General features: G+C 42.1%; 4 protein-coding genes across 6 annotated transcripts; 2 read left to right on the top strand and 2 right to left on the bottom strand.

The window, feature by feature from the left end:
* The first annotated feature begins 532 nt into the window (after positions 1–532).
* On the top strand, positions 533–5,610 carry hspbp1 (HSPA (heat shock 70kDa) binding protein, cytoplasmic cochaperone 1). 2 transcript variants are annotated; one of them, XM_020653194.3, is made up of 8 exons: positions 533–715; positions 986–1,116; positions 3,173–3,389; positions 3,475–3,699; positions 3,885–4,040; positions 4,236–4,332; positions 4,430–4,541; positions 4,805–5,610. In XM_020653194.3, the coding sequence occupies exons 2-8, from the start codon at positions 997–999 to the stop codon at positions 4,880–4,882; spliced, it is 1,005 nt and encodes a 334-aa protein (XP_020508850.1). In that variant the 5' UTR covers positions 533–715; positions 986–996; the 3' UTR covers positions 4,883–5,610. The 2 variants fall into 2 exon arrangements, with proteins under 2 accessions (XP_020508850.1, XP_020508849.1); XM_020653193.3 differs by having other exon boundaries at positions 534–707.
* Positions 5,237–7,658, bottom strand: tmem86b (transmembrane protein 86B). The gene is made up of 3 exons (XM_020653197.3): positions 7,392–7,658; positions 7,022–7,265; positions 5,237–6,678 (listed from the first exon to the last, which is right to left on the bottom strand). Exons 1-3 carry the CDS (start codon positions 7,440–7,442, stop codon positions 6,227–6,229), a joined length of 747 nt encoding a protein of 248 aa, XP_020508853.2. The 5' UTR covers positions 7,443–7,658; the 3' UTR covers positions 5,237–6,226.
* A 1,329-nt stretch (positions 7,659–8,987) lies between these two features.
* aspdh (aspartate dehydrogenase domain containing) lies at positions 8,988–12,183 on the top strand. Of its 2 annotated transcripts, XM_020653195.3 has the most exons (8): positions 8,988–9,130; positions 9,216–9,275; positions 9,366–9,510; positions 9,623–9,707; positions 9,998–10,147; positions 10,521–10,744; positions 10,836–10,975; positions 11,981–12,183. In XM_020653195.3, the coding sequence occupies exons 2-8, from the start codon at positions 9,221–9,223 to the stop codon at positions 12,016–12,018; spliced, it is 837 nt and encodes a 278-aa protein (XP_020508851.1). In that variant the 5' UTR covers positions 8,988–9,130; positions 9,216–9,220; the 3' UTR covers positions 12,019–12,183. The 2 variants fall into 2 exon arrangements, with proteins under 2 accessions (XP_020508851.1, XP_020508852.1); XM_020653196.3 differs by lacking the exon at positions 8,988–9,130 and having other exon boundaries at positions 9,137–9,275.
* A 13-nt stretch (positions 12,184–12,196) lies between these two features.
* Positions 12,197–23,810, bottom strand: gys1 (glycogen synthase 1 (muscle)). The gene is made up of 16 exons (XM_020653192.3): positions 23,647–23,810; positions 20,934–21,052; positions 19,713–19,894; positions 18,518–18,709; positions 18,149–18,334; positions 17,233–17,377; positions 16,934–17,051; positions 16,659–16,779; positions 16,109–16,215; positions 15,898–15,957; positions 15,107–15,299; positions 14,627–14,753; positions 14,432–14,527; positions 14,167–14,330; positions 13,995–14,075; positions 12,197–13,902 (listed from the first exon to the last, which is right to left on the bottom strand). The coding sequence occupies exons 2-16, from the start codon at positions 21,049–21,051 to the stop codon at positions 13,684–13,686; spliced, it is 2,109 nt and encodes a 702-aa protein (XP_020508848.1). The 5' UTR covers position 21,052; positions 23,647–23,810; the 3' UTR covers positions 12,197–13,683.
* Between the last annotated feature and the right edge of the window lie 1,507 nt (positions 23,811–25,317).

Below are 25,317 nucleotides of genomic sequence, written 5' to 3' on the forward strand. Positions count from 1 at the left end.
ACATAAAAGTGAATCCGAAAAACTGGTACCTCTACGTCTACTACCACTTCCAATACCTAATACTTCTATTCAAATTTAAATTATAACTTATGTTAGTGAAAGTAATATTCACTTCCCTCAAAAAAAAACTTTGTAGAAGATTCAGGGTACGGATATAAAACTGTACATCAAATAGACTATTGATACACCTGATTGGATAACTTTTAAATAAAGTTAGAAATGTCCTCTTTAGCTACGGTAAGTGTTGCTTTATTGGACACAAACGTTTTCCTTGCAGATATTCCTCATGCGGCGATTTCTCTCGTCTTCACTGATACTCTCTGAAAGCCGTGCGCAGGACGTCAGTGATTTACCGTAATTACGCTAATATGTTGTAGTTTTCTGTTGGGCTTTCTATACCAATGCCCTGTTATTGTTTTAATTACGTTATTTTAGTTTCGAAGGACTGAATCAGTACAGAAAAATAAAGCTTAGACTAATCAAACGACTTCAGACATTATTACGACTTAAACTCTTGTTTTGCGTTCCTCTTTGGTACAGGGTTTACGGTAAAGCATGGCAGCCTCCTTACCACTCGTGAGATCAGCTAGCTAGAATGTTCTAGCACATTCATGTTTCTGTGTTTATAAGGGCAGAAAACTGAATTTGAAGCCAAGCAGAAGAAGCGGGCAGATTAAGTCAACACTGTTTAAAGGAGTCCTAAAGAGGTAGGAAGGTAATTATTTATTCCGTCAATGGGATTAAATGTTGTACGTAGCTTTATGCTAATCTGTAGCTAATGAGGTTATGTAGGACTGCTGGATTTTCTCTGTTTTATCATATTAAGCATAAATTTGGTGAGAACATTTAAACTAATGTCAGATTAAGTTTAAATCTATCTGTTAGTTTATTCTGTTTTGAAGATTCCTATTACATGACAGAGTGAACATTATGTCATAAATCCAATTTTCTGTGCCACTCTAATTGGATTTGTTTTTCTCCTTAGCTGTGTACAATATGGAAGAAGACAGGCAGGGCAGGAGGTATCCCCCGAACCTTCAGGGGGTGCTGCAGCTGGCAGTGGAGGCCGGATCAGCTGCAGAGGGACCTGCTCCTACTGAACCCATGTCAGATGAGGTAAGAGTCTCTGAATGAAAAACCTCAAACTGAAGAAGAAGATGCTTCAAAGGTGACTTTAAATCAGGAGTGTCAAAGTTCTATTGGGTCCGGGGCCGGATTTGTTCAAATGAGACCTCAAGTGGGCTGGACTAATTTTGCAGACATCACTATAACTCAACATGTGGATATATAAGCTAATGTATGATTGTATAGAAAACTTTAACATTAACATTAAGCAGAGGGGTTAACTGTCATTGCAAAAATACATGTTGGCACATGGAAATATTTAAATGTACCACATTACAGAAGACAACATCAATAATTATGTTTTGTTTGAGATTACTATATTATGTTTTAATATTGCTGTTCAAGGTTATAGAAACTTTGACACAGGTTATTCTACCTGCCCTGGGGAGAGAGAGAGAGAGAGAGGCCACAGCACAGTTTGCATGTTTCCAAACGAACAGACTTGAATTGATCCTTCAGCGTTGTGCAGCAGTCTGATCAGCTCTGGGTGGAGTGCACGTTTTTCAACTAAGTAAACTCAGTTAAGTGTCGACACTATCGTAATCTAACTCTGTCACTGACTTTTTATGCGCCTTGAATCTGTGCCATCTCCGTGCGCAATTCGAGAAAGTATTTAAGCGCTGCTCTACGGTTAAACCAGCAGACCTCTGTATGATCGGACAGCCTGTGCCTGATATCGTGTTTGTATCAGAATGAAATGTTCAGTAATAGTTATATTTTTACACTCTGATGAAAGCTGGTGATGAAGGCGCAACAGCAGGCTACTGCATTTAGAAGTGATGTCGCGCTGAAACTTTTAGGTGATCAACACAACACGTTCACCTCTGGGTGACCTAAAAATGAACCATCTGTAATTAAAATCAGTTATTATTCATTTTAATTTACTGTTTTTACAATAACCAGAGGTAAAACTAGTCGGGAGATGCATCAGGCTCAACGCCGGTGTCCACAACCTCCACTTAGTCTGGATGTGAGGAGACGGTCTGGGCCTTTACGCAGGACGGAGATGATTGTTTTTTATTTGCACGAGCTGCTCTTTGTGGCTCACTCCATAGGAAGCTGTGTTATCGTTAGTCAAACTTTTGTTTCACATCAGTGAAGACAGGAGAAACTGGTAAGAAGTGTGAACTGAAGACTGTCATGATGCGCGCGCAGTGCAGCGGTGTGCCTGTCGTTAAGTCCCGTGGCTCTGATACAATTCTGGCAACTTGTGAGCAAATAAAACTAAAGACATATCGTTCCTTCGATCTCTCTTGAAAACCTGCATTCTGTGTCACCTCTCTCAGGTGTTCAGCCTGTTTTCTGATGTGATGTATTTCCAGCGTAATGCAGGAGCAGCTCGTGATACTCCCTGCTGAGAAGATAGTTCAAAGTGCCCCGTTAAGTTGCTCATTTTACATAGGTTTTAATACAATTTGGGGAAAATAAGTACAAATATTTAATGTATAAAAAAAATCTCAAAATATTTTTCAATACATTTCCCCCTTCTTCCCCAAAACGTCTCGCGGGCCGGATGAAACCTGCAGTTGGGCCGTATGTCTGATATCCCTGGTTTAAATGGTCCTAAAACCAGCCTGAGAAGGAGACACGAGAGATTAACATGTACTGTTTATTTTTACTGCACTCTACATCCTGAAGCATATATTAAGACGCTGAATGCGCAACAACTTGTGGACATTTTGACAAATGTTTTGTGTGTTAAGCCGTTTTATCTCATAATGACTATCAGAACCTGAACTATGTAACGACCCGTGGGGATTTCTGAAATCATATCCGACTTTCAAGTCCATTTGGTTTGAGTGCAGGAGTGTTATAGCAGGACTGTTCCATCTTTGCTTTGTGTGAGTCACTGATGGTTGAATTTTCATATTCTTTTTTTTTTTTGAGTTAAAGATTTTATTTGTTCTCATGACGAGAACAAATACAATCAAATAAAACAAAGAAAGGGCACAAGCATCGAAGACAGAGCGTGGTCTCGTCTGTTCGATGAAGAGGGCAGGAAGAAGTTCTTCACTTTGGACATTCTTGTGCCCTTTCTTTGTTTCAGAGGAAAACGTGGCTGAGAGACGCTCTTGCAGAAGTCGGCAAAGGGCAGATGGACGAGGTCGAGCAGATGAAGCGCTGCGTGGCTCTCTTGAGACAAGAGGGAGCAAACAAAGGGGAGCAAGAAGGAGAGGAGGAGCGAGATGAAGATCATGAAGATGAGCGGGAGTCAGCCTTTGAGATTCTGTCAGAGCTGTGCGAGAACCTGGACAATGCCAGAGGTTTGTGATAAATACGATTATTATTGATTCATGGATAAAGATAATGTTTGTTAGCGCTGTTCTGACTTTTTTTTCTTCCTCACAGACCTGATGACTCTGGGTGGACTGGAGCTGTGCCTCTCCCAGTATCTGTGTCATCCTCAAAGTGGGCTGAGGTGGCGAGCTGCTGAGCTCATCGCTTGCTGCGCACAGAACATGCCGCAGGTGCAGGTCTACTTGCTTAGCAACGGAGCACTGCCAAAACTTCTGCAGCTGACGGACTCGGACTCCAACGCCACGGTCAGAGTCAAAGCCCTCTACGCTGTGTCGTGTGAGTACCTTGGACAGTGGTGCAAAAATAAACCCTACAACTCAATAATCCTTAAAACAGTCTTTTTGAAACTGGCTTGTATTGATTGTAAATAGCTGCTCAATCAGGATCAGAAGGCGTTTTAAAGCCTGTGTTAAAAGATCTACTTTACACCTTAGCATCAAACCGTCTTGTTGTGACTTCAGGTCTGGTTCGGGAGCAGGAGGCAGGACTCCAGGCGTTCTTGTCCCACGATGGCTTCTCGGTGCTGATGCGAGGGATGCAGACGGGGAACGAGAAAGTCAGGACCAAGTCGGCATTCCTTCTGTTCAACCTGCTGACGTCACATGCTGAACAGAAAGGTACGAACAAGAGATGCTGTTCAACGAGTCACTCGGGTCATCTTTCTAATGGAACACACGACCTTGAGTGTTTGGCATCCTCAGAAAAAAAAATATTTGTAATGATGTTTGTCTTTTTAATCTACATTATTGTAGGATCTTTTTTTTTATTTTTTTATTCGGTCTGATATAACTCTTTGTCTTTTCCCCCTGCAGACACAGTCCTTTCCATGGGAATGGTGCAGCAGCTGGTGTCTGTTCTCCGCACGACACACTCGCCTTTCCATGAGCACGTGCTGGGCGCTCTGTGCTGGTAAGAATCACCCTCCGCCTTACTGTTGTCCGCATGTTGGCATTCGTTCATCCTTTACATCATTAACCTCACCTGTCTGTGTTTCTGATGTGTGTAGTCTGGTGGAGGAGTGTCCGCAGGGTCTTAAAGACTGCAGGAATCCCGCTCTAAACCTGGAGGAGTTACTCAGGCAGCGATCAAGAGAGCTCCGAGGGAAAGAGGAGAGTCAGGTAATTCTTACAGCCTGAGGGTTCATCAGCTGGTTGTTAGGACGGTGGTCTTGTCTTTGTCAAAACTTCTGTGAGCCAATTAAGATTAAAGACGATGCAACATAAATCCTGAAGGTTTAATAAAGGTTTGTAGGACTGATCTCCATTCAGATATGTCGCTCAAAGTTGATTCAGTTCTTATTTCTTTTAAGTATTATAGACCCCAAAAAATATTCTCTTCAGTTCAGAAAGTCCTCTTAAAGTCGCACTTTTGTCTCCTGCAGGAAGAACTGGACTTCTGCGAGCGCTTAAGAGTGGCATGTTTCCGCGGGCAGCACGATGAAAACGGGATGGATCGTTGAAGTTTCACTGACGTCACCAGTTCTAGTGTCGGCTTGCAGAGATGAAACAGAACATGGCACACAGCTCACAGATGTTGAGAAATGTCTCTGTTTGTTTCTACAGACGCTGTGGATATGTTGCATGTAATCCAGGAGCTGGATTGTATTGTGTAAATAACTCGTATGTATAAAAAAAACCTTTTTCATGCCGCTGTTATTTTAGTCCAGTGTTTCAGTTTGTCATATCATGAATGTAATCCCAAACATCTCCATCACGGGATGTGTGTAAAGAACTTTTAAATTGTTAATATGTAAACCCCCTTGTACTGAGCAAAAGTATTTCAGCCCCCTGTCTCTTAAAACACAACTCAGAAGTACGGACATTATTGTTTATTTTTTATACCATATTTATTTATGAACAAAACAAATAGGAGAATTGAAATACCTTTAATGGAAACCATTGTCACCACGTGTACAACCTACACCTCAACATGGATGTAATGCAAAGCCACTGATTGGAATATGTTGTAATAAATCACACAATACAAATACATATTCTTAACTAATATTTATTGCATCGCTTTCAGTTTCTTTTTTAATTTTTTTTTTAAGATTTTGGTTTTAAAATGTTATGACCGCTGGAAAGATCATTTTGTCAAACGTTTTGGGTATGTTGCGATCTCTGTGATTTTCATGATCGAATCGATAGTATCAAAAATAAACTGAAGCTTTTAAAAAAAAAAAAAAAATGACACAACCTCAGTGGAATATTTAACCAAAGAGAGAGAGCAGAGCTGGTTCCCTTAAAGTCACAGGTCGGCACATACTGACGTTTCTCAAGACCTTTTGCGGTCTGTAAAAGATGCTAAAGTTAAATTTGTGTCTCGCGGAGCGCTGTGTACAGTTTGCTTATTAATAATAAAGCAGAAAAATAACAAAAAACAAAGACAGGTGTGTTGGAGATGACAGAGTCATCAGAGGCAAACCTTTCAAAAGAGACCAAGAGCGATTTCAAGTACCACAACACGAAATGAAAACGAGAAATAATACAACAATAGGTGCCTAGGACGTCTACTTTCATTCCAGTTGTATCAGTATTTAATTTTTTCCAGTTGCATATCAAAGTTTTAAATTCTGGCATTGTGAAAACCCAAGTATCAAAAAAAAAAAAAGTGAAATGTGTTATGTAGAGACATTTTTACTTGCAAGCCACTTGAAACTGAAATGTCCTAATCTTCCATTTTGCCTTCATTTTGATTTGTTAATATTTAAAAACTCTTAAGACATAAACATTTCCAGGTAGTTTCAGTTGTTTACCGGACCGAGGGAGATATTCAGACTTCCGGGATGCCACAGGGATCCACTTTAGGATCTCTTCCATTTTGAAAAATCTTCCTTGTTCCTCGTTGCCCTTACATCCCCAACAGCGATCAGCAGCTGTGCCAAATAATATGTCACCATGACAACGAGTTGACCATTCTCCGCTGGTGGGATCGCCTTGAAAACCTGAAGAGCCAGCGACACGTCAGACACCATGAAGATCAAACTTCCCATGAGCACTGCCGTGTGGCGAGTTCTGATGGCTAACGCCCCCATCAGAGTGATTAAGAAGACGTAGGCTCCTACACCTGGAACGAGGAGCTCGGCGTCTGGGGCCTTCCGCAGGAATGGATACAGGTAGATGTAGAAACCTCCTCCCGTCAGGAACAGGATCAGATACAGAAAACGGTTACAAGAAGAGGAGGACTCTGGCGAGAAACGACTGGAGAGGAAGGTGAGTGAGTAGAAAAGATGAGCCACGGCAAACGCACCCATTCCTGAAAACAGACAGGAAACTCATGAGTAACACATACTACTTTTAAAAGAAAATAATGTTGACATCGTGCAAATCTTGCAGGTTTATTGATCAAATTCAAAGAGTTATGTTTGTCCTTATAATTACATTCTTCAAACTAGGCAATGCATTATTATTCTCAAACCCTGGGCCTTCAATACTGTTTTAAAAACGATACAGAATCTGTGATTTAAATAATTGTTAGTATCCTAAACTGAGGAATAAGATAGGCCCGCACACTTGCTCAAATTCCACAAAAAATTGTTTTTTATTAATCACAACGTTTTTGCTTATGTGCTCCTCCGATATACAAACTTGATTCTCACCATGCAGGAAAAGCTCCGGCCACACCAGGCACCAGTCACCTATAGCAGAGAACACCAGCCCTCCCACCACACCCAGGACACTCCGACCTCCGTTCCAGCTCAGCACGACTGCCGCCAGCAGCAGTGTGGGGGCCGATTTGACACCTGCAGCCATGATGGACGAGGGCGCATCAGGAGTCAACAGGTAGAAGTACAGAGCTGCAGACAAAAAGAAAGGCAAGAGGGAAAACAGGAGACTACAGGACTGACAGAGAGAGGGGAACAGGGAGAAACAGGGAGACATGTCATTCGATTGCATGTTTGTCTACTTCTCATGTCAAAGCTTTAATAAGTATCAAAATTAAATGTTAGAACAAATTGTTTTAGGTACCATATTTCTCCTCTGCCGCCTGTCATAGGCATCTGTCTCCAGGATGTCCATGGTCTCAGAGCTCCAGCAGGTGTGTCTCAGTAAGATGAACCCGTCCTCCTGTGTCTCACCTTCTCCTGCCTTCTGTGTCTGTAACTCTTCCTTTTACTGTCCAGGTAACCAACACATGTAATCCTCAGATGTTCCTGTCTTGTTCTCCTGGCTGTGCCGCTCTGTCTGTTGGTGTTTCACAGAAATGGACTTAGGACCGATCCCTGCACTCTGATAATCGATTTCCTCCTGGACAAACAGCTGACCTTTGACCTCTTCAGCTGGAGTATATTGGTGACATCATCACACCAGGGGACAAAGTTGACCTGGTAGTAAACTCATATGTGATAAAGGTTGTTTTCTTGCTGTGTATGAAACTTCAGGATGATGCTGGCAGTACAGAACGGAAATGGCCACATTCTGAGTTGCAGTGTCTCAAAAGAAAATGAACAAACAGGAAGTTCTAATGAACTCATGGTGGTTTTAACATCTAACAGCTAGAGTGGATATTCATATGAAATATCTGTGATTCATTCCTCCAAGACAAAATACACATTTCAGATATCCAAAACTTTATTCTTCATAGGACAAATTAAGACATTTTCCCATTAGTCATGTGTGCTTGTGTATGTGAGTATGTGTATGTAAGTGTATTTTATTGCAGCTGATGCAATCATTTCTGTATATGTGCAATATCAAACAGTATTTTTTATTGTAAATGGCCAACAGGGTTCCCCGTGCACAGCCTCCTATACGTTCTCAGGTGCCCGCGATTGCAGGAACATATCATGTAAAAATAATCAATAATCTGCAACACTCTGAAAATAACTTAACTGAATTTTATTGTGAGCAAACAACGAGCGAACAATGCATTTTAAGAAAGCTGAAGGTGAAACGCGTTATAGTATATTGTATTGATTTCAGTCGATCTTTTAGGTGTAATGATTGGGTAGCAAAACAAAAGCAGATTAAATGATGTACATGATTAGAATGTCTAAAATAGAAAGGTCAATACACTTAAGTTGCAAAAGTGACGCAATGTGTTAAGAAGAATGACGCTGTGGGAATTCAAGTCCTGCCTGTGGCTTCTTTTCCCACATGTCATTCCCCACACTGTCTCTCCTGTTTCCTAATCTATCAACTACCCCGTCGGATATAGACAAAAAGCAAAAAAAATCTATATTAAGGAAACTGATTGCCATAGAAAGCCAGCGACAACAACAACCAGCTGATACTGACTTACAAAACAGGAAGGAGTTTTAGGTGGGTTGTGATGAATTAATAGCCTCAAATATAAATGTTTGAGTTCTCCAGATGGCCACGCTTTATGTAATTTCTCGAGGAACACTTACATTTTGATATGATTATAAAAACAGTGGAAACATTTCCAACAACAGAGCTACAGATATCAAAACATCTTAAATTGAGCATGCCAAAGACATGTAGACATGTTGGCTGATGCAAAGCACATGTTTGATATGCATTAATATAAATTGAGTTGCATATAAATGAGGTTCTGAATGCACCAGCAACTGAAATTGCACAAAGGGAGGAGCCCAGTCTGTGACACTTCCACACACAGAAGGACAAACAATGATTAACTGGCGTCTCTGAGTCAAACTTGTACTCTGCTCCCCCACAATTCCTGGAGTCGTGGGCTGTGTGTCATTGTGATCGGCACACGGCTCGGAGGAGTGTGAGATTATCTGGTGAGTAGAGCAATAACTTGAGAGCGATCAGATAGGGAATAAGGTCAAAAGAAAACGTGTGTTTTGGTGTGTGCGTTCTCTGCAGATGACATGGCGACCGGCTCTCCCTCTCAGAGAATTGGAGTTGTAGGATACGGACATCTGGGTCTGAACTTCTCTCTTTAATCTGTCATCCAAATGAATCACTCTTGTCACAATAGAACACATCTGGATGTTTTCGCTCTGTGTGATTCAGGTCAGTTCCTGGTGGAGAGGATCCTTAAAGACGGAGCCGCCCTCGGGCTGACTCTGGCTTTTGTCTGGAACAGAAATTCAGAAAAACTCAAAGGTTTAGTCCCTGATGAACTTGTACTCGGGGACCTGTCATCCTTTGCAGACAGGTGCAAACACACACAAATATAAACCCTCCAAACTATTTTCCTACACTACCACTGTCACAGAGAACATGCATGATGTTCTGTCTTTCTCATTGAATAATGTCTGTGCTTTCAGGTGCTGTCATGTGATCATTGAGGTCTGCCATCCACAGATAGTCAAAGATTTTGGACCTCACTTCCTGTCCCGGTCTCATTTTATGGTGAGAGCGTCCTCTGTGTTGTTTTTGTGCAGATGTTGGAAATTCAGGTTTTTTTCCAGCTGTCACAACTTTAGTTTGGATTTTGCAAAATTATTTTCATATAACCAACACATCCCTATTTGATGAGTGCCTACACGTTATGTGTTTCAGTGAAAATTACGATTTAATAAATGTTTTCTTAAATTAAAGTCCTGAATGTATGCAAAAAAAAAAAAGAGTCGGATTCAAAGTTTCTGCAGTTTTCACTGTGAAGCACAGGATAAGCCTCTCTCTGTTCCTGCTCCTCTCAGGTTGGATCTCCCTCCGCCCTCTCTGATCCGGATCTGAACCAGAAGCTGCGTCAGGCGGCTCAGCAGCACGGGAACACGCTCTACGTCCCCAGTGGTGCATTGTGGGGAGGCCAGGACATCCAGAGGCTGAATGATAGCGGGGGCTTGGAGGTAAACTGGGGTGGTGCAGGTGTGGTGTTAGACTGAGCATGCTTCCAGGTCAAGAACTCCACTGACTGATATTTTGATCTTGAGGTATTTAAGGATAAATCTTTGCACTTTTGTACAGTTATTACACATCTGGTGCATGCTGACCTTAAAATCCTTTCAGATGTGATGTGTTGCCCCTTAAATCTTTATTCCAGCCCTTGCTGCTTAAATTTTTTGTTTTTCTCGTTCCATTGCCTTTTCTCATTGCTTTTTTATTCACCAGATATCTGACAGAATATCTGACTTTTCTCAACATTTGAATGATGGAGGAGAAGATTTGACGAATCTTCTGTTTAACCTGATGGTGTTGTCGTTTTTCTTGACTTGTTTTCAGGCTCTGTTTATCAGGATGTCCAAGCATCCATCGTGCTTCCGGCTGACAGGAGACGTCCTCTCCGAGTGGACGGAGGGAGAGGGCAGACGTGTTTTATTCAAAGGCTCGGTGGCTGAGCTGTGCCCGCTCGCTCCAAACAACGTGAACACCATGGCGGCGGCAGCAGTGGCAGCAGGAACTCTCGGCTTCTCTGGTGTTCAGGGAGAGATTGTGTCTGACACGGCGTGAGTCCTCCTTAACATCTGACTCACCTGATGAAGCCTTTTATATCTGCTTACACACCTGTTCCTCCCCTCCTCTTTTTGCCCTCTGCAGGTTAAGTGACTATCATGTGGTGGAGGTGGAGGTGACCGGCCCTGGTGGCTTCTCAGTGCGCACAGTGAGGAGGAACCCAGCCCGACTCGGAGCTGTGACCGGCAGTGCAACATACAACTCCTTCTGGAATAGTTTACTTGGTGAGTCCTGCATGTTAAGCAAACTCTTCCTCTAAGATGCTGATAAATGCCGACATCTATTTGTTCTAACAAAACTCAGTTCCTCAGAGATCCTCTTCTAATGTGAAATTATCTAATACACTTTTATGTTCTCAACTTCTTCTCCTGTCAACTCTCTGAAGTCTGCAATAGCAAGTCTAGGAAACTTGCAGGAATAACAGTTTAAAGTGCAGTTTTTCTTCTAATAAAAAAGCTAAAGTTCCCCTTTAAGTACTTTAAACCTGCACTTTTATCATGATTTAGTTTTTTTCAATAGTTTTCTATTTCTCTTAAAGGTCACATATTATGCAAACTCTAACACTAACATGTGTCTCTAGTCCGTCTACAAACCCCCCAATGATGAGAAAAGTCCATCCTCTCCGTCTTTTGCCTGCTCCAGATTTTCCCTTCATGACATCACAAAGGGCAGTAACTCCTCCCCCAGGTGGGTGACACTCCCACAGCTAGGTGTTTGTTCTGCTCTCTGAGTCTGCCTTCTCACCGTCAACAATAGGACATGGAGTGAGAAAGCACCGAGTACACCCAAGCCCTTCCAGAGAGGGGGTGTGGTCAGACACAGGTCATTTACATATTTAAAGGTACAGACACAGAAACAGCCTGTTCTGAGCAGAGCTGAAATAGAGGGGTTAATAGACATGATCAAATACAGGATCAGAGTGGATTTAGAACAAGAAACTTCATACACATGTTTTGAGGAGCTCTGAGACTGATTTACACTGAAGAAGAAGAGGAGGAGAATATGTGACCTTTAAGTGATGTCATAATGGATGTCATCATCCCATCGGCTGCAAATCAAATCTACCTACAAGTGTAAATAAAGTAACATGAGGCTGAACCTAAGTTTAATATGAATTTAAAGCACTTAGTTATTTAACTTCACTGTCTGCTCGAGGGTTAGGTGGAGATAATGATGTTTGTGCAAATAGCTGAATAATTGATGTTGTCATCTTATTTATTTTCTCACAGTTTGCAAAGGTCACGGGGGCCAGGTTTACTTGTGCTGAGGCAGAGATATCTGAAGGATCTTCAACATCTGCAGTTAAACTCCAGATATATCAGAAGGTTTACAGCGGATGAGATGTGCGGATGATCTCCCAGGACCAGTGTGTTACTGAGAACAAACGACCTTGAGTATTTGTGTTTCAATAAAGTGCATGCGTACAAAGAAAGAAGAACCAGAGATCATTTGTAAAACACTAACAGGTACATTTATTTCAGCTTTATTTAGAGTTCATCTGGTGCAAGATTGTAACGAATACATCTGTTACAGGGAGTGTAAGTCCACGTCTGGTTAATCCATTTTCCTTCTTTAAAAACTGACAAACAGTCGAGACATATTTAACTCCTCTTCTGGTCTTTTTCTCTGATTTTCTTCACCTGAAAACACGGCTCAGGACACAGCCCCCTCGTCTTCTCTCTGTCTCAACTCCACCCCTCTCACAAATAAATACTTGCAAAAGCAGAGAGGCTGAGAAATAACCTTCTCCATCCATACAGGCGCACATACGCACACGCAGTCAGACAAACAAAAGGAGTGTTTGGTTATTCTTTTGTGATTGTTACTGAGAGGTTGTGATGTACAGAAGCCCTAAGGGGACATGCATCCCGACATCTTTTCCCACTTTTGATACCAATTAACCAATTTGGTTATTTTTCTCAAGATATCGACTCATTTATCTCGCTATGTCGGGATAGAGACTCTTGGTTTTCCCACAAAAAATGTGGTTTTCTTGGGATTTCAAGAAATTAAGTCGTCATCACGGGAAAACCAACTCTGATAGCCCAGGATGTCAAGATAGATACGGCCAGATCTCAAGAAAACAACCGAAAATGACTTGTTATCTCGGGGAAAATGGAGTAAAATAAAATAGGTGGATGTATGTGCGCTCATGGCTTCCTTAGTGATGCAATAAGGCTTAGAAAAAGAACATACCGGTACATAACACACACACATACGTGTTCACTCTTTGTTTGCTGAAGCTTCTGCTCTTGTTCTGTTTCTGGGAAGTTCTTTTGTAAATAAGGCATTTTAAAGAAAAACCGAAAGAAGAAAATGCTACAAGGTGTACAGTGGAGCTAATTTAGAGTCAGACGTTAAAAGAAATCGGAGCTCTTTGTGGGTACAGAAACTAAAACTGTCTGTTGTTTTTATCCTGATGTTGAACGTGTGAAGATGACATGCTGGTAAAAAGGAAGGTCATACTGTTTTACCCGCTCTGACCCACCTTTGAATCAAGTATAGAAAGCCTCCAGAAACATGTACTTATTATTTATCGACCTACTTTGTAATCCAGTGTTAGTACGCTACAAAAAATCCAGCAACCCTGATTTGGCAGTTTTCCCGTGTCGAGTTGACGTGCAGCTCTTTTTTATCTAGCTGCTGCGTCTACTCCACAAAGTGAAAACCACTGATTGCACTGCTGGTGAAAACTGAAAATATACCCAAAAAAAAAAAAAAAAATCAAACTGAGTGATGTTTCTTAAAAAACTCTGAGGTACACACAGGTTGGGAAGACACTGACAGCGATGCAATTTTTCACAACAAGCTGATAATAAAGGTATCACTCAAACTCACACGGCTGCAAAGAGTGATGTAAATGAATGCCAGGGAGAAGGTTTCACTAGTGAGGTTTTAGCCTGTACTGTGTGTGTGTGTGTGTGTGTGTGTGTCAGTTTTTCTCTCCGTCGTCGCTGCTTCCGTTGCCTGCAGGGACAGCAGAGGTCTTGTTTTTGAAGGGCTGTCGGATGTTCACACGGTCCTTCTCTGCTTCTAGATCCTCGTCGTAGCGTTCTTCTTCCTCACCCTCGCTGTGGTGGGGGGACGAGTGGCGGGACAGAGCCGGAGATGGAGGCACCGAAGCCGGTCGAGGGTAACGGAAACCAGAGGCCTGAGGAGAAGGAACAAAAGGCATCAGTGTGTCGATCATGTTGTAGTTGAAGTGTTAAGATGTTTACATCTGCATAAATAACATTTACTCACTGAGGTGGGCTCATTGAGTTCATACATGTAGGTGTCAGGGAAGGCCTTCGCCAGGGCCATGTGACGGGCTGATACGTAGTACTGGAGCGGGAAAAAAACCCCAAAAAAACCTCACTCATTTTCAAAGTGATCATGGAAACAAAATGATTGGTTTGGGAACGGGGGATCTCACCCTGCCGAGGTATTTCCAGTCCAAGAGGTCACTCAGACGCTCAGTCCGGTTCCTCTGGATGATCCGCTGACGCCGGCTCTGCTTACAGAACTGAAACAGGAAGGAGGTGAGCTGGTTACACGACTCGTCCACCCCTCGGAACCGCCGGTCCATGATGTAGATACCTGCAAGAAGAAAACAGCATGATGTGTAAGAAGGTATCACGCATTCTTTGGAAAATTATTATTTTTTTGAGACAAACTTGTAGAGACTGAGAGAAACCGACCGTATGCTGAGGGGTCGGCGATGTGCTCCTCCATGAAACAGCCGAAGCCAGACAGGTTGGTTGAGATGGATGGGATCCCCATGACTGTGCACTCGGCTGAGAGAGAGATAGAAACAAAAGAGGCCCGATTAACTATTCATTAAAAAAAAAAATTAAAAACCCTGCAAACATACATTCATCCACCAGGAGTCCTACCTGGAGTGTAGCCCCACGGCTCGTAGTAAGAGGGGAAGACCCCGAGGTGACAGCCCCGAACAAACTCCTCGTAATCCATCGGAAGGAGAGGAGAGGTGGAAGAAAGGAACTCTGGATGGAAGATAATCTGGAGAAGGGAGAGCCATTCAGTATCAGGTCACCGGACACATTGTTGACAACCAAACAGTGCGATTAATCTGCAGCACCAGCCTGCAAACTTCTGCACAATTTCCCAATATTGTGTGCCTAGGACTTCGATTCTTCTTGTTACAATGGCATCAAAACAGGTATAGATATTGTTAAATTTGTACTAGTATCGTATCAAGTTTAAAGTTCTGGTATATGCTGCCTTCATGTGAACTTATCTACACTCCGGCTGAACAACAATCCAAACAAAGGAACAGAGAAATCTGTGTTGGAGGTGGGTAATCTTTTCTGCGTCTTAAAGCATTAAAAGGACTTCTGATGACTGCCGGTCACCTTGACGCGGTCAGCCGAGCTGTTGAAGAGGCCGATGCGGCGGACACAATTGAGGATGGGGTCGCTGCTGTCCTCCAGCATGTTGTGGGTGCAGACTGGAGGCTGACACTGTCTCTGAGTGGCAAAGATGGCGCGCTTCATGAGGGTGAAGTCCTCTTTGTCCATGATCTTTGACACGTCTGGAAGCTGCCCGCTAAAAAAAAAGAAATGGATTAAGACTTAAATGAGACGTTGAGAACGATACATGTGATCAGCTGGGACGTCATTCTTCTAACATTTTATGAAGTAACATGAAGTCAGGATCAGGACTAAACCTCTCTCTCACAAATGTAATCACCTTTGTCTCATCGGGTCTTTCATCTGTGCCTCCCTAATACCATCACCTGTGTCGTCCTGTATGTGTAAGACTGCCTCACCCCTTCATCTCACTTCTCCATACGCCCCCATCCTCCCCACCTTGGCCCGGCTGTCACCCCTAACCTCGACCATTAAGCTTATTCCAAACAAACTACTTTTAAACTGAACTATGGCCTGGTTTAGTTATTGAAGTACAGAATTATGGAGATGGAAAATGTTTTTGCTTTTGGGCTTTTTATGCCTTTTTTGTAGTGAAAGGACAAGTGATAGAGTTAGAAATCAGGGGAGAGAGAGAGTGGGGGGATTACATGCAGGGAAAGTTTTTTCTTTTTCTTTTTTGTAGTACCTAGTTCTGCTGACAAACATTTCCATATGGTTCACTCTATTCCACATCTTACAGGTTTCATGAGGTAAACTAAAAATGTTGAACTTACACTAAAAGTGACTCATAGAGTTTCTTTCCGAAGCGTTCCTTCACGGTCTGAGCGGTATCCCTGTCAGAGACAAGAGGAAAGAGAATAAACATTCTTGAATACGTTCTGAGCTGAAGCTGAAGTGATTGGCTGTAAAGAGAAATCCCATGTGTCCCTTTTTGTTGAAGTTTGGAGACTTTCTTCTTCTTTATTTTTAAACATGAACCCTCACCAGAGCTGCTTCCTGACTGCTTGTCCCTTCAAGGTCTCCACGTTGAAGTTGTTCGTCCGAGCTGGCATGATGAAGAACGCAATAACAGTGACGTCGCTGTTATTGACCTGCAATAGGTAGATCATACAGGTGAATATAAGAGAGCGCCTGTGAGGAAAACTAAAAGACTCCAGGTCTCATTTTTACCAAGTGCAATGAATATGTTAAACAACAATTAGCCATTTGTTGCCCTTCTTGCACATTTGCACACCTCCACTTTGCACTTTAATAACTTTAATTTCCATTCTGGTATGGGCTCTTGACTGATTTTATGGCGTTGTTTTTATTTGGTTTTATATTTTGCTGTGTTGTCTGATTATTTTTTTTTAATTCATTTTGGTTTATGTTTTTATGGTGATGTTGTCCTTGTGTTTCTTGTCTTCTGTGTGCTCCTGTTGCAATACAAATTTCCCCTTGTAGGACAATATAAAAATCTGAATCTGAAATCTGAATAAACATATGAACTTGTGTACACATCAGTTAAGAGACGACACCAACACAACACACTCACTCTGAGGAGATAGTTGAGGCGGGCTAAAGCTTCCAGGAAAAGGTCGGCTCCTTTGTTGGAGAACTCGTAGCGTCCAGCGATGAAGAGGAACAGACACTTGTCCAGGTTGAAATCGAGGTGCCTGAAAGTAAAAAATAAAGTCTATTACAAGTTATTTTGCTAGTAAACATATTCAGGATTCATAATTAGAAATGTATGTCTCTGATTTGTGTCTTTTTTAAACAACATCATTTCCTTCTTTTTAAGTTCTGACAGTGTGTTGTGACGTCTCTGACCCGTAGAAGTGTCCTCTCACAAACTCCTGTATCCGGTTCTTGCTCTGAGCGTGGAGGTTTTGAAACTCGTGCACCGCAGAGAACTTTTTCACGTTGAGGCCGTTTGGAGTGACGATGTCTTGAAGTGTGGTGGGAGAGATTGAGAAAGCAGAGAGGCAGAGAAATCAGAAGAAGCTTATTTAAAGTATCAAACATCCTCATGCAGAACAACCTGTTTTTCTGTCCTGGTGACAAATGAGAGGAGAGTGAAACCGTTGAGGAAGTTTTGCTATTTCACACATGAATTCACCTCCACACACCTGGTTTCCTCTTGAGCAGGTACTCTGCCTCGATGGCTGTGATCTGAGACACGGTGGTGAAGACGTGGGCGCAGTGTGCGGCCGCCCGCTCCAAACAGTACCGATGGTAGATCTGCCTGTCGCCTGCTTCTTTATCCACGTTGAACTGAACCAATCACAACCAGGACAGAGGAACATGAAGCAGGTTTTACATTGCATGGAAAAAAACATCCTGCGTCTGATAATCTATTTTATTCTGAACAAACATCACAGGTTAATCTCTCTTATGAAATGTGCATGAGCGTGCATGACTGGTTGATTTGTATTTTAGTCTTGCCGTCTTCTGTCCAGGGACAGCAGATGGAAATTAGCTTGTTAGCTAAATCAGGTACAAAGCATCTCTTCTCTGTTGAGACTAATGTTGTTTTTTTACACTGTCCCTGATTCAAATAAATTAATAAACTAAAACTTAAAGATCCAAACTGCTCCTCTATCAGTTTATTCTTTAAAGGCTTTATATGTGATTTTTTGATCCAGCAGATGTCGCCCTTGAGCACCAGCATAAAACATGCTAATGCTAGCGATCTTTATTATGCTCGTATCTTCACACTGCATGAAAATTTACCTGAAATGAGCGTGATCTAGAAACACAGTTAAGCAGTAGTACAGTATGGTATGCTTTTTTTCTCTAGTCCCTCAATTAAACAACTTTTATTTGTGAGGGGAGGAGTCAGCCGGCTGTCCGTGCGTTGTAAACAAACTGAAGAGGACTCTGAAAACTCTGAAAACATCACAGACAGTGGGACTCGGGTGTTACACCCATTGTAGACAGTCATGACTCACAGAGATATTTTCAGAGGATATACTTGATTTATATTATATTTAAGTGTGAAAATCGCATATAAAGCCTTTAACATTTCTTTATGCAAACACGTACATTTGCAAGCTTGTTATAGAAGTCCACATTTCCAGCACACAGGTATCGTCCTAACAGCGTGGCGTGAGTGGTGAAGATGGTTGCAATGGGAAGCTGCCTGTGTCGACACAGCACCAGACCCAGGCCGGCCAGCCACTCGTGGAAATGTGCGACGATGTGCGGAGGCTCCTCACTCTGGGCTGCGTACTGAAAAAAATCACAAACAGGCATTCACACATCTTATTTTTATAAACTTCGAGGGTTGTGACATTAAAGTGCTTCAGATGACGATAACTCATTTATAACATTCTAAATGACCTAAAGATAGTCGCTCTCTCTCTGCACATAAACACCAATAGTTCAACATTCCCTTCATCACAAGCAGCTAACCTCTCCCAGAAGCCAAGCCGTCAGGAAGCCGAACAGCACGGCGTCGTTCGCCTCGCGGTCGAACCACGGCACGCCGATGTCACAGAGCTCCCACAGCTCGCTCTTCCAGCTGTCCAGAGACCAGGCGGTGAACGCCACATCGATCAGAATGACGTACGGACTCCCCTCGATGAGCCACCGCCCAAAGTACACCTGAGTGAATAAAAAGGAATTCAGTTTTTCTTTGTATGACTCACAGAACATGCAGGATCACATTTGATCTTATTTACACTTTTTGCTTCACTTGAGGAAATGATGTGACTGTCTCCCCCTCCCCCAGAATCTCCAGTTTTCACTTTCATGAAAGGAAACGATGCATGACGCTTTTTCGTTTCAACATGTTTGTATGTGCAGATGAACGGTCTAGTCCTCTTCTAGTATATTAAAATTACTTAATTTCAAGGCCCACATCTCTCTAACAGTAACACATTCCATCCATACAATCCAAGATTAACCTTGATGAATTTGGTCATGGGACACGGCGGGAATGTGAAGTCCAGCTTCAAAAACAACAAAAGTGAGAAGCAGGGCTCTGATTGGTTTACACTCACAGGTTCTTCTCATAAAAAAAAAAAAAAACAAGTTAACTATAAATAGTGCTGCTGTGGTGCTGCTCTGAAGTGAGTTCAAAGGTCAACTAGTAAAATATAAACCACTGGATTTGTTGAATGCTGTACTATCCCTTTAAAATAGTATCACCACCACTCGTAGCCTTGACCCATGATTCCACCACACACACACACACACACACACACACACACACACACACACACACACACACACACACACACACACACACACACACACACACACACACACACACACACACACACACACACACACACACACACACACACACACGCACACACGCACGCACACGCACACACGCACACGCACACACACACACGCACACGCACGCACGCACACGCACGCACACGTTTATTTCTGGAGTGTATTTTTGTGAGAGAGAGAGACAGAGAGACATTGATACAACCTCTAACCTTTGAAAGAAATGTCACAGGTTTTAGAGAGAGAGAGAGCGGCGGTGGACGAGCTCTGCGTTTCATTACAGCTCATTCACCACACAGAATAACTTCGACTATGTGCACACACAACGTGAACTCACAGCTGTGTGTGTGTGTGTGTGTGGTAGTACCTTACAGCCACTGGCGTTCATCTTGTCAATGGTTCTCTTTAGCGCTGGGTTTGTGGGCTCGATCAGCTCCACCTGAGTGCGCACGTTGCTCTCCACGTAGGGACCCACCAGGAAGTAGTTCTCCCCCCATTCCTCCGAGGTCATTCGGGCTTTGGTCTGGATGACGGTGTAGATGCCTCCGACTTCACACATGAAGCAAACATGCCACACACATTCGAGACGGAGATGTAATGTGATTAAACGTGTGTGAGGCACAATGATGATAAGTCGATGTTACAGTTATAAATCCTCCGCAGAGAGTGACCCGTGTAGACAGATGAAAACTACAGATGTTTCCTTTTGGTCTTCTTTTCATTCATCTTCATTCTGTGTTTGTATTAAGGTTGTCAAATTATCGATAGCTGTGTTTCCTAACTGTGCAATCTCTCTGATAGCATTAAAAGGTTTTCTGCAGCTTTAAAAAACCACAGATCTTCAGTCTTGTTTTTATTAACCCAGAAGCTGCTGTGAGAAAGAGAAAGACAGAGCACGGTCTAAACTGCACACAATCATTAGGAATATTTCTGTACCGACATGTTGCCAATGTTTTACTGCAATGTAAGAATGCTTGCGGGAGTTTGTCTGCAACTTTTGGTCATTAAAAAACAATCACGGGTGCCAAAGATTTCTATTTGCAGGGTATACTCAGGTACTAAATCCCCTCTGATTCACACCGTTGATTGATTGACAAATATTCAGCAGTATATTGCGTCGCAGGATGGTGAAGGGATGACCTTTCCTCCTCTGTCTCTGATTGGCCAGTACACACTGACTAAATATGCAAGAGTATAGTCTTCAATGTTTATAACAGAGGATGTTTATCTTCCGTCTGAAGTGCCACAAAAAAACATTTAAGCAAAAATGTAAGAGTGTCCACGCTTCTTTAGGGACCACTACACCACTGCTAGTATCTTATCAAAGTTTGTAGTTGTGGTATTGTGATTGCCTCAGTTTAGATATTTAGAAATATTTTTTGCCTCTAGGGTAAGTGGCCGTTCACCAAGAACATTGAAGCACAACATAAGTGACAAAATGTGTCAACAGCCATGCAGGAGAGAACGGAAAAACATAGAAGTAAATCTTTAAAAATGTGCAGGTATTTATCTTTTTTTCCGATTTCAAAAAGTAGGCGCATGCATGCACAAAGATATGTCCACACACAGGAAACACAGAAACTCTTGCCTTTGTTGGCGACCTCCCACGCAATCTCAAAAAGAACGGCATCCTCCAAATCAAAATCCTCGTCCCAATCCTCCAGTCCTGACAGGGACGTGACAGACAGGCTGCGAGCCAGCGGCATGCTGGGAAAAAAAAAAACACAGAACAGAGTGAGGAGGATTTATCAAGAGAAAGTAAAACGTTTATACGGTCGTCTTTTCTTAGTTTCATTTCTTTGGATACAGAACTAATCAGCTTACTTATAATGGGGAAACTTTTCAAACTAAATTTAATGTTACTTTTCTTTCTGAGTAACATTTCCTCACATAGCTGCACGTTACCATCATGACATCAACAGGTCACCACACATCCTATTTCACAACATCATTACATTACACCACTGTGTGATTTAAAAACCTGCTTTCTCAATCCTTGTTCGTACCAGAGCAGCTCTGAAGACAACAAATGAAGGTAAACGTGTTTCTGAAGAGGTAATAAACTGAGTCTGAAGCTTAACAGTGACGAGGTTCATTGGGTGACAGGGAGTTGGCCTGCAGTGTTTGCTCTGGGTACAATCTTCTGCAGTCAAAGGGTATCTTCCTCAAGGATAACTCATGCTACACCTCTTTTTGTTTACAAAAACTACACGTTGGCTCTGCGTGACTTTAATCTGATCAGAGTAACGACACCATAAAAGCACCAGAGAGCCTGTGGACGGATAAATACATTCTGCTAATGCATCCTACAGCGGTTTTTAATGATCCGTCTTCCTGTTGGTAGTGGAAACATTAAACAGCTAATTTAGAGAGGAGGGCATTCCCTCTGACGTAAAATACAACTTTGTGTTCACTTCCTGTTTGCAGAAATGGTGCAACCACATTAACAGACGGGGGAGTGGCGTGGGAGAGGTGGAGGACGCCACAGATCAGGTATAAACTTGATCCATAGTAGAACTTGTTGACATGTTCCAATGAAATGTAGTAATCAGGGGGTGATGTTGGGACATGTGAAAAACTACAACTGATGCACACACACCGAGTAACACTCTTCTTGTTCAACAACTTTCACATTGTTTCTGCACTGCTCAGCAGAAAGTTGATCCGAATAAACGTGACTGATTAGATTAGTTTATTTAGAATAAGTTGGTCAGAAATTCCTTGGCTGTCCTGGCTTGATAAAGGCTCAGATAAACCAAAACTGGAGACGGAATGCAGCTCAGATTAGATTTGTCAAAATGTTCCATACTCTGATACTTACCAAAATTAAGTGTTTTAAAAAAGACACAGCTTCTTTTTTTTAAGTGATCGGTGCTTTTAAAATTACTATAAGACAGGTGCGCAACCGTGGAAGAGAATAAGATCCATCAAAAATTGCAATATAGCTCCTGCACACCGTCTAAATTGCACAAAAACATTGGAAAAGCTTCTGTAAAGCTCGCCAGTGTTTTTGCTGAATATAGACGGTGTGTAGGAATTTGAACCCTGTCTAAAAAATATTTTTTGTGGCTTTCTCTGTCTTTATTGGAGAGACAGGGAAGTGGACAGAGTCGGAAATCAGGGAGAGAGAGAGCGGAGAATTACATGGTTGGATTCGAACCCGGGACGGTAGCATCTGTACATGCAGGTGTGCGAACTAACCACTAGGCCACCTGTGTCCCTCTGCCTGCAAATTTTGATAATTGAAACCAAGAAGTTACCCAGTGTTGGATGCCTAGGACTTCTATTTGTGTTGCAGTGTTACTGATATTATCTTTTACTTGTATCATGAAGAAGTTTAACATTCTGGTGTCATGACAACCCAATTTCAGATAGGTGAAAACCATATTTTAATGCACTTCATCTGTTTTAAACCTAAGTGATTAAAGACATGTCAAAAGTGTCATTGTATTTGCATTCATTTTAATCCACTCTTTAAAAATCCTAAAAACTACATCCAATCACTCCCTCTCATTCATTGAATAATCTACAATCTGGTGTCTCTTGCTCGGGACGTTTCAAGTTTCCAATCATAGGCTACTTGTTGCATTGCTGTGATTGGCTTCCAGAGAAGCGGTGAAGTCAGAACATCAGACACACTTACAGAGAAACCGTTCACCTGAAAACAGCTGATGTAAAATGTCAAATACACAAACATCATCCTGAACGGAGAGCCTCAATCATCGAAGTGGAGCAACAAAAGAAAAACACATTTTTGAGTGGAGAAGGGCTTTAAAAGAATCGACTTTATTTAACACCGACAGGGGAAAGTTTAAGAGTTTGATTTGACGTGAATCAAGACAGAAATAAAGCCCATCTTTATAAATCTTTATAAATGAGGAGAAATGTCCTGTACTGATTTCCTCTCTCTGACCCTGGCGTGCCTCGGACACCACTTCATGATTGCTTAGCTAAAACTCTCATGAAAAGCAACAATCATCCCATCATGCCCTTGTTCATTGCCCCTTTAAGGAATGTTTTGGTTGTTACTGTCCTGCAGGCCTACAGGTCTCCAAATGGACGAGTTCCCCAAACATCCACACACAGCCGCATGACTGCAGAGCTCCGGCTGTTTGCAATCTGTTGAAATCTATCGTCTGTTTATACTCTTGATTTGTGAGGCGAACGTGACTTGAAGCACCTACAGCAAGCCAGCTGCGGAAACGCGCATAGGACATCGCGTCCTGGTGCGCGCTCGCGTCCGGCGAGGAAATATTCCGTTTTAATCAGATCTAGCGAATAAAAGACAACTGTTTACTTACCCTTCGGGTTTGTCCTTGCTTCACGAAGATGCACAACACATTGACAGCTGTCACAGTCTATCCAAAAGAAGGAAACAGTGGAGACAGAGGAAAAGGGGGGCGGCGGCTTTTGCTAAATGCCAGCGATTCACATTGGTTTAGTGCGCTCGCTGTCATGCAGAGAAAGGAGACGCCCACAGGCTGCCATGCAGGAAGAAATTGTTTGATAGAGGGGTCTTTTCTGTTCCATTATTCATGAGCTTGAATCGCATTGGTCCATCCCTCCCTCTGTGCACAGTTTAACAGGAAGTGGGCGCTTTCCTCAGCTGAGAGGCGCTATTGGCTGAGGAGAGGTTTGAGGGCGCAGCCGTGGTTGGTGGATTAACATTTCATCCAAACAAATGAGGGGAGTCAGGGGCAACCACTTTTTTTTTCCCCCCCCAGAGGGAGGAGAAGAGCAAGAGGGTTATTTATAATGTCTTCAAAGGGTCACGCAGAGCATAGTTTTGGTAAAACAACGTGACCAGTGACATTAAGAAACCCGACCCCTCCACAGTCCTCTTTGGCTTCTCCTACAGTATCCACTCGTCTATATTGGTAAAGCAGCTGAGAATAAGGGAGAGTCCCTGTGGGGGTCTCACAGTCAATACATCAGGAACCTTAAATCTAGCAAAGATCTGAACTCCTGATCTGTCACTCAGCATTGTAGTATCCCCCTGCCACCTTCAAATCTTTAGTTTGACTCTGTCAGTATATCTGAGTCTGTAGACTTTCAGGCTTTCAGGGAGCTGCACAACACCCAGAGTGCATTGATTCGTATGAAAAGAGATGGATGTTCCTTGTTGTTGCTGACATCTACTGGCATTAGCATACATCTGTTTCCATTTATGGTGCCTTCCTGTCTGAGTTGAATTTAAAGTGTTCTTCACTAGAACAAGTTTGAGTTTTACTTCTCTTTATCTTTAAGATATTGATCTGAAAACCATGTCAATCAAGCAAGTTGTCTTGTTGTGATCTGATGAGAATTTCATCTTAGTACTCCTGAAACACTGAAACTGTGTGATAATACTGTTTATTAATATGAGTGTACCAATAATGTATTTAAGGGAGAACCTTTAAGCGATACAACTCTTTGTCTGCATATGATATCGTCTTCCTCCTCTTATAATTTAACATTGGCCTCATCATTTAGTTTACTTTCTATCTTTAATTTAATTTATATTGCTTTATCATGTTATCTGCCCCTTGTCATGGGGCATGTCTGTTATGTCTTTCGTATTCCTTTTATTTGCATTTCTATTTAGACTTCTCTCTGTTTGGCCTGACTGATGATGTTTATTTGGTTATTGCCCTGAGTTCCTGTCTTTGCTTTGTCGGTCAAAGCACTTGTAATGTAATGTATGTAGATGTAATGTAAACATCTGTTTTTAAAGGTGCTACACAAATAAAGCTATATTATTATTTTAAGCACATTTGCTTTGTAGGCTAGAGACAATTTACTTATCAAACTTCCGGCTTTAAAACAAATTTCAAGTAGCTTACCACTGAATTCCGTTTTTAGCCAAATGTAAAAAGGTGTATGTCATCTTGAGTGTTTTAGTTTATTTTAATGGTTTAAATATAATAAAAACGTATTTTAAACTCTTTATTTGGGACACATTTAGATAAATCATTATTTTCCCTCCCTTGCTG

Source organism: Labrus bergylta, chromosome 16 (assembly GCF_963930695.1).
Source record: "Labrus bergylta chromosome 16, fLabBer1.1, whole genome shotgun sequence".
Taxonomy (NCBI): Eukaryota; Metazoa; Chordata; class Actinopteri; order Labriformes; family Labridae; genus Labrus; species Labrus bergylta.

Coding starts and splice junctions, on each gene's coding strand:
- hspbp1 (XM_020653194.3), top strand. CDS start 997: ATGGAAGAAGACAGGCAGGGCAGGAGGTATCCCCCGAACCTTCAGGGG. Junction 3,390..3,474: donor GAACCTGGACAATGCCAGAG/GTTTGTGATAAA, acceptor TCTTCCTCACAG/ACCTGATGACTCTGGGTGGA. Junction 4,333..4,429: donor GTGCTGGGCGCTCTGTGCTG/GTAAGAATCACC, acceptor TGATGTGTGTAG/TCTGGTGGAGGAGTGTCCGC.
- tmem86b (XM_020653197.3), bottom strand. CDS start 7,442: ATGGACATCCTGGAGACAGATGCCTATGACAGGCGGCAGAGGAGAAAT. Junction 7,266..7,391: donor GGCGGCAGAGGAGAAATATG/GTACCTAAAACA, acceptor TCTCTCTGTCAG/TCCTGTAGTCTCCTGTTTTC. Junction 6,679..7,021: donor GCCGGAGCTTTTCCTGCATG/GTGAGAATCAAG, acceptor GTCTGTTTTCAG/GAATGGGTGCGTTTGCCGTG.
- aspdh (XM_020653195.3), top strand. CDS start 9,221: ATGGCGACCGGCTCTCCCTCTCAGAGAATTGGAGTTGTAGGATACGGA. Junction 9,276..9,365: donor TGTAGGATACGGACATCTGG/GTCTGAACTTCT, acceptor TGTGTGATTCAG/GTCAGTTCCTGGTGGAGAGG. Junction 9,708..9,997: donor TGTCCCGGTCTCATTTTATG/GTGAGAGCGTCC, acceptor TGCTCCTCTCAG/GTTGGATCTCCCTCCGCCCT.
- gys1 (XM_020653192.3), bottom strand. CDS start 21,051: ATGCCGCTGGCTCGCAGCCTGTCTGTCACGTCCCTGTCAGGACTGGAG. Junction 18,335..18,517: donor CGGCTTGGCTTCTGGGAGAG/GTTAGCTGCTTG, acceptor GATTTTTTTCAG/TACGCAGCCCAGAGTGAGGA. Junction 15,300..15,897: donor CTCTATGAGTCACTTTTAGT/GTAAGTTCAACA, acceptor CTTTTTTTTTAG/CGGGCAGCTTCCAGACGTGT.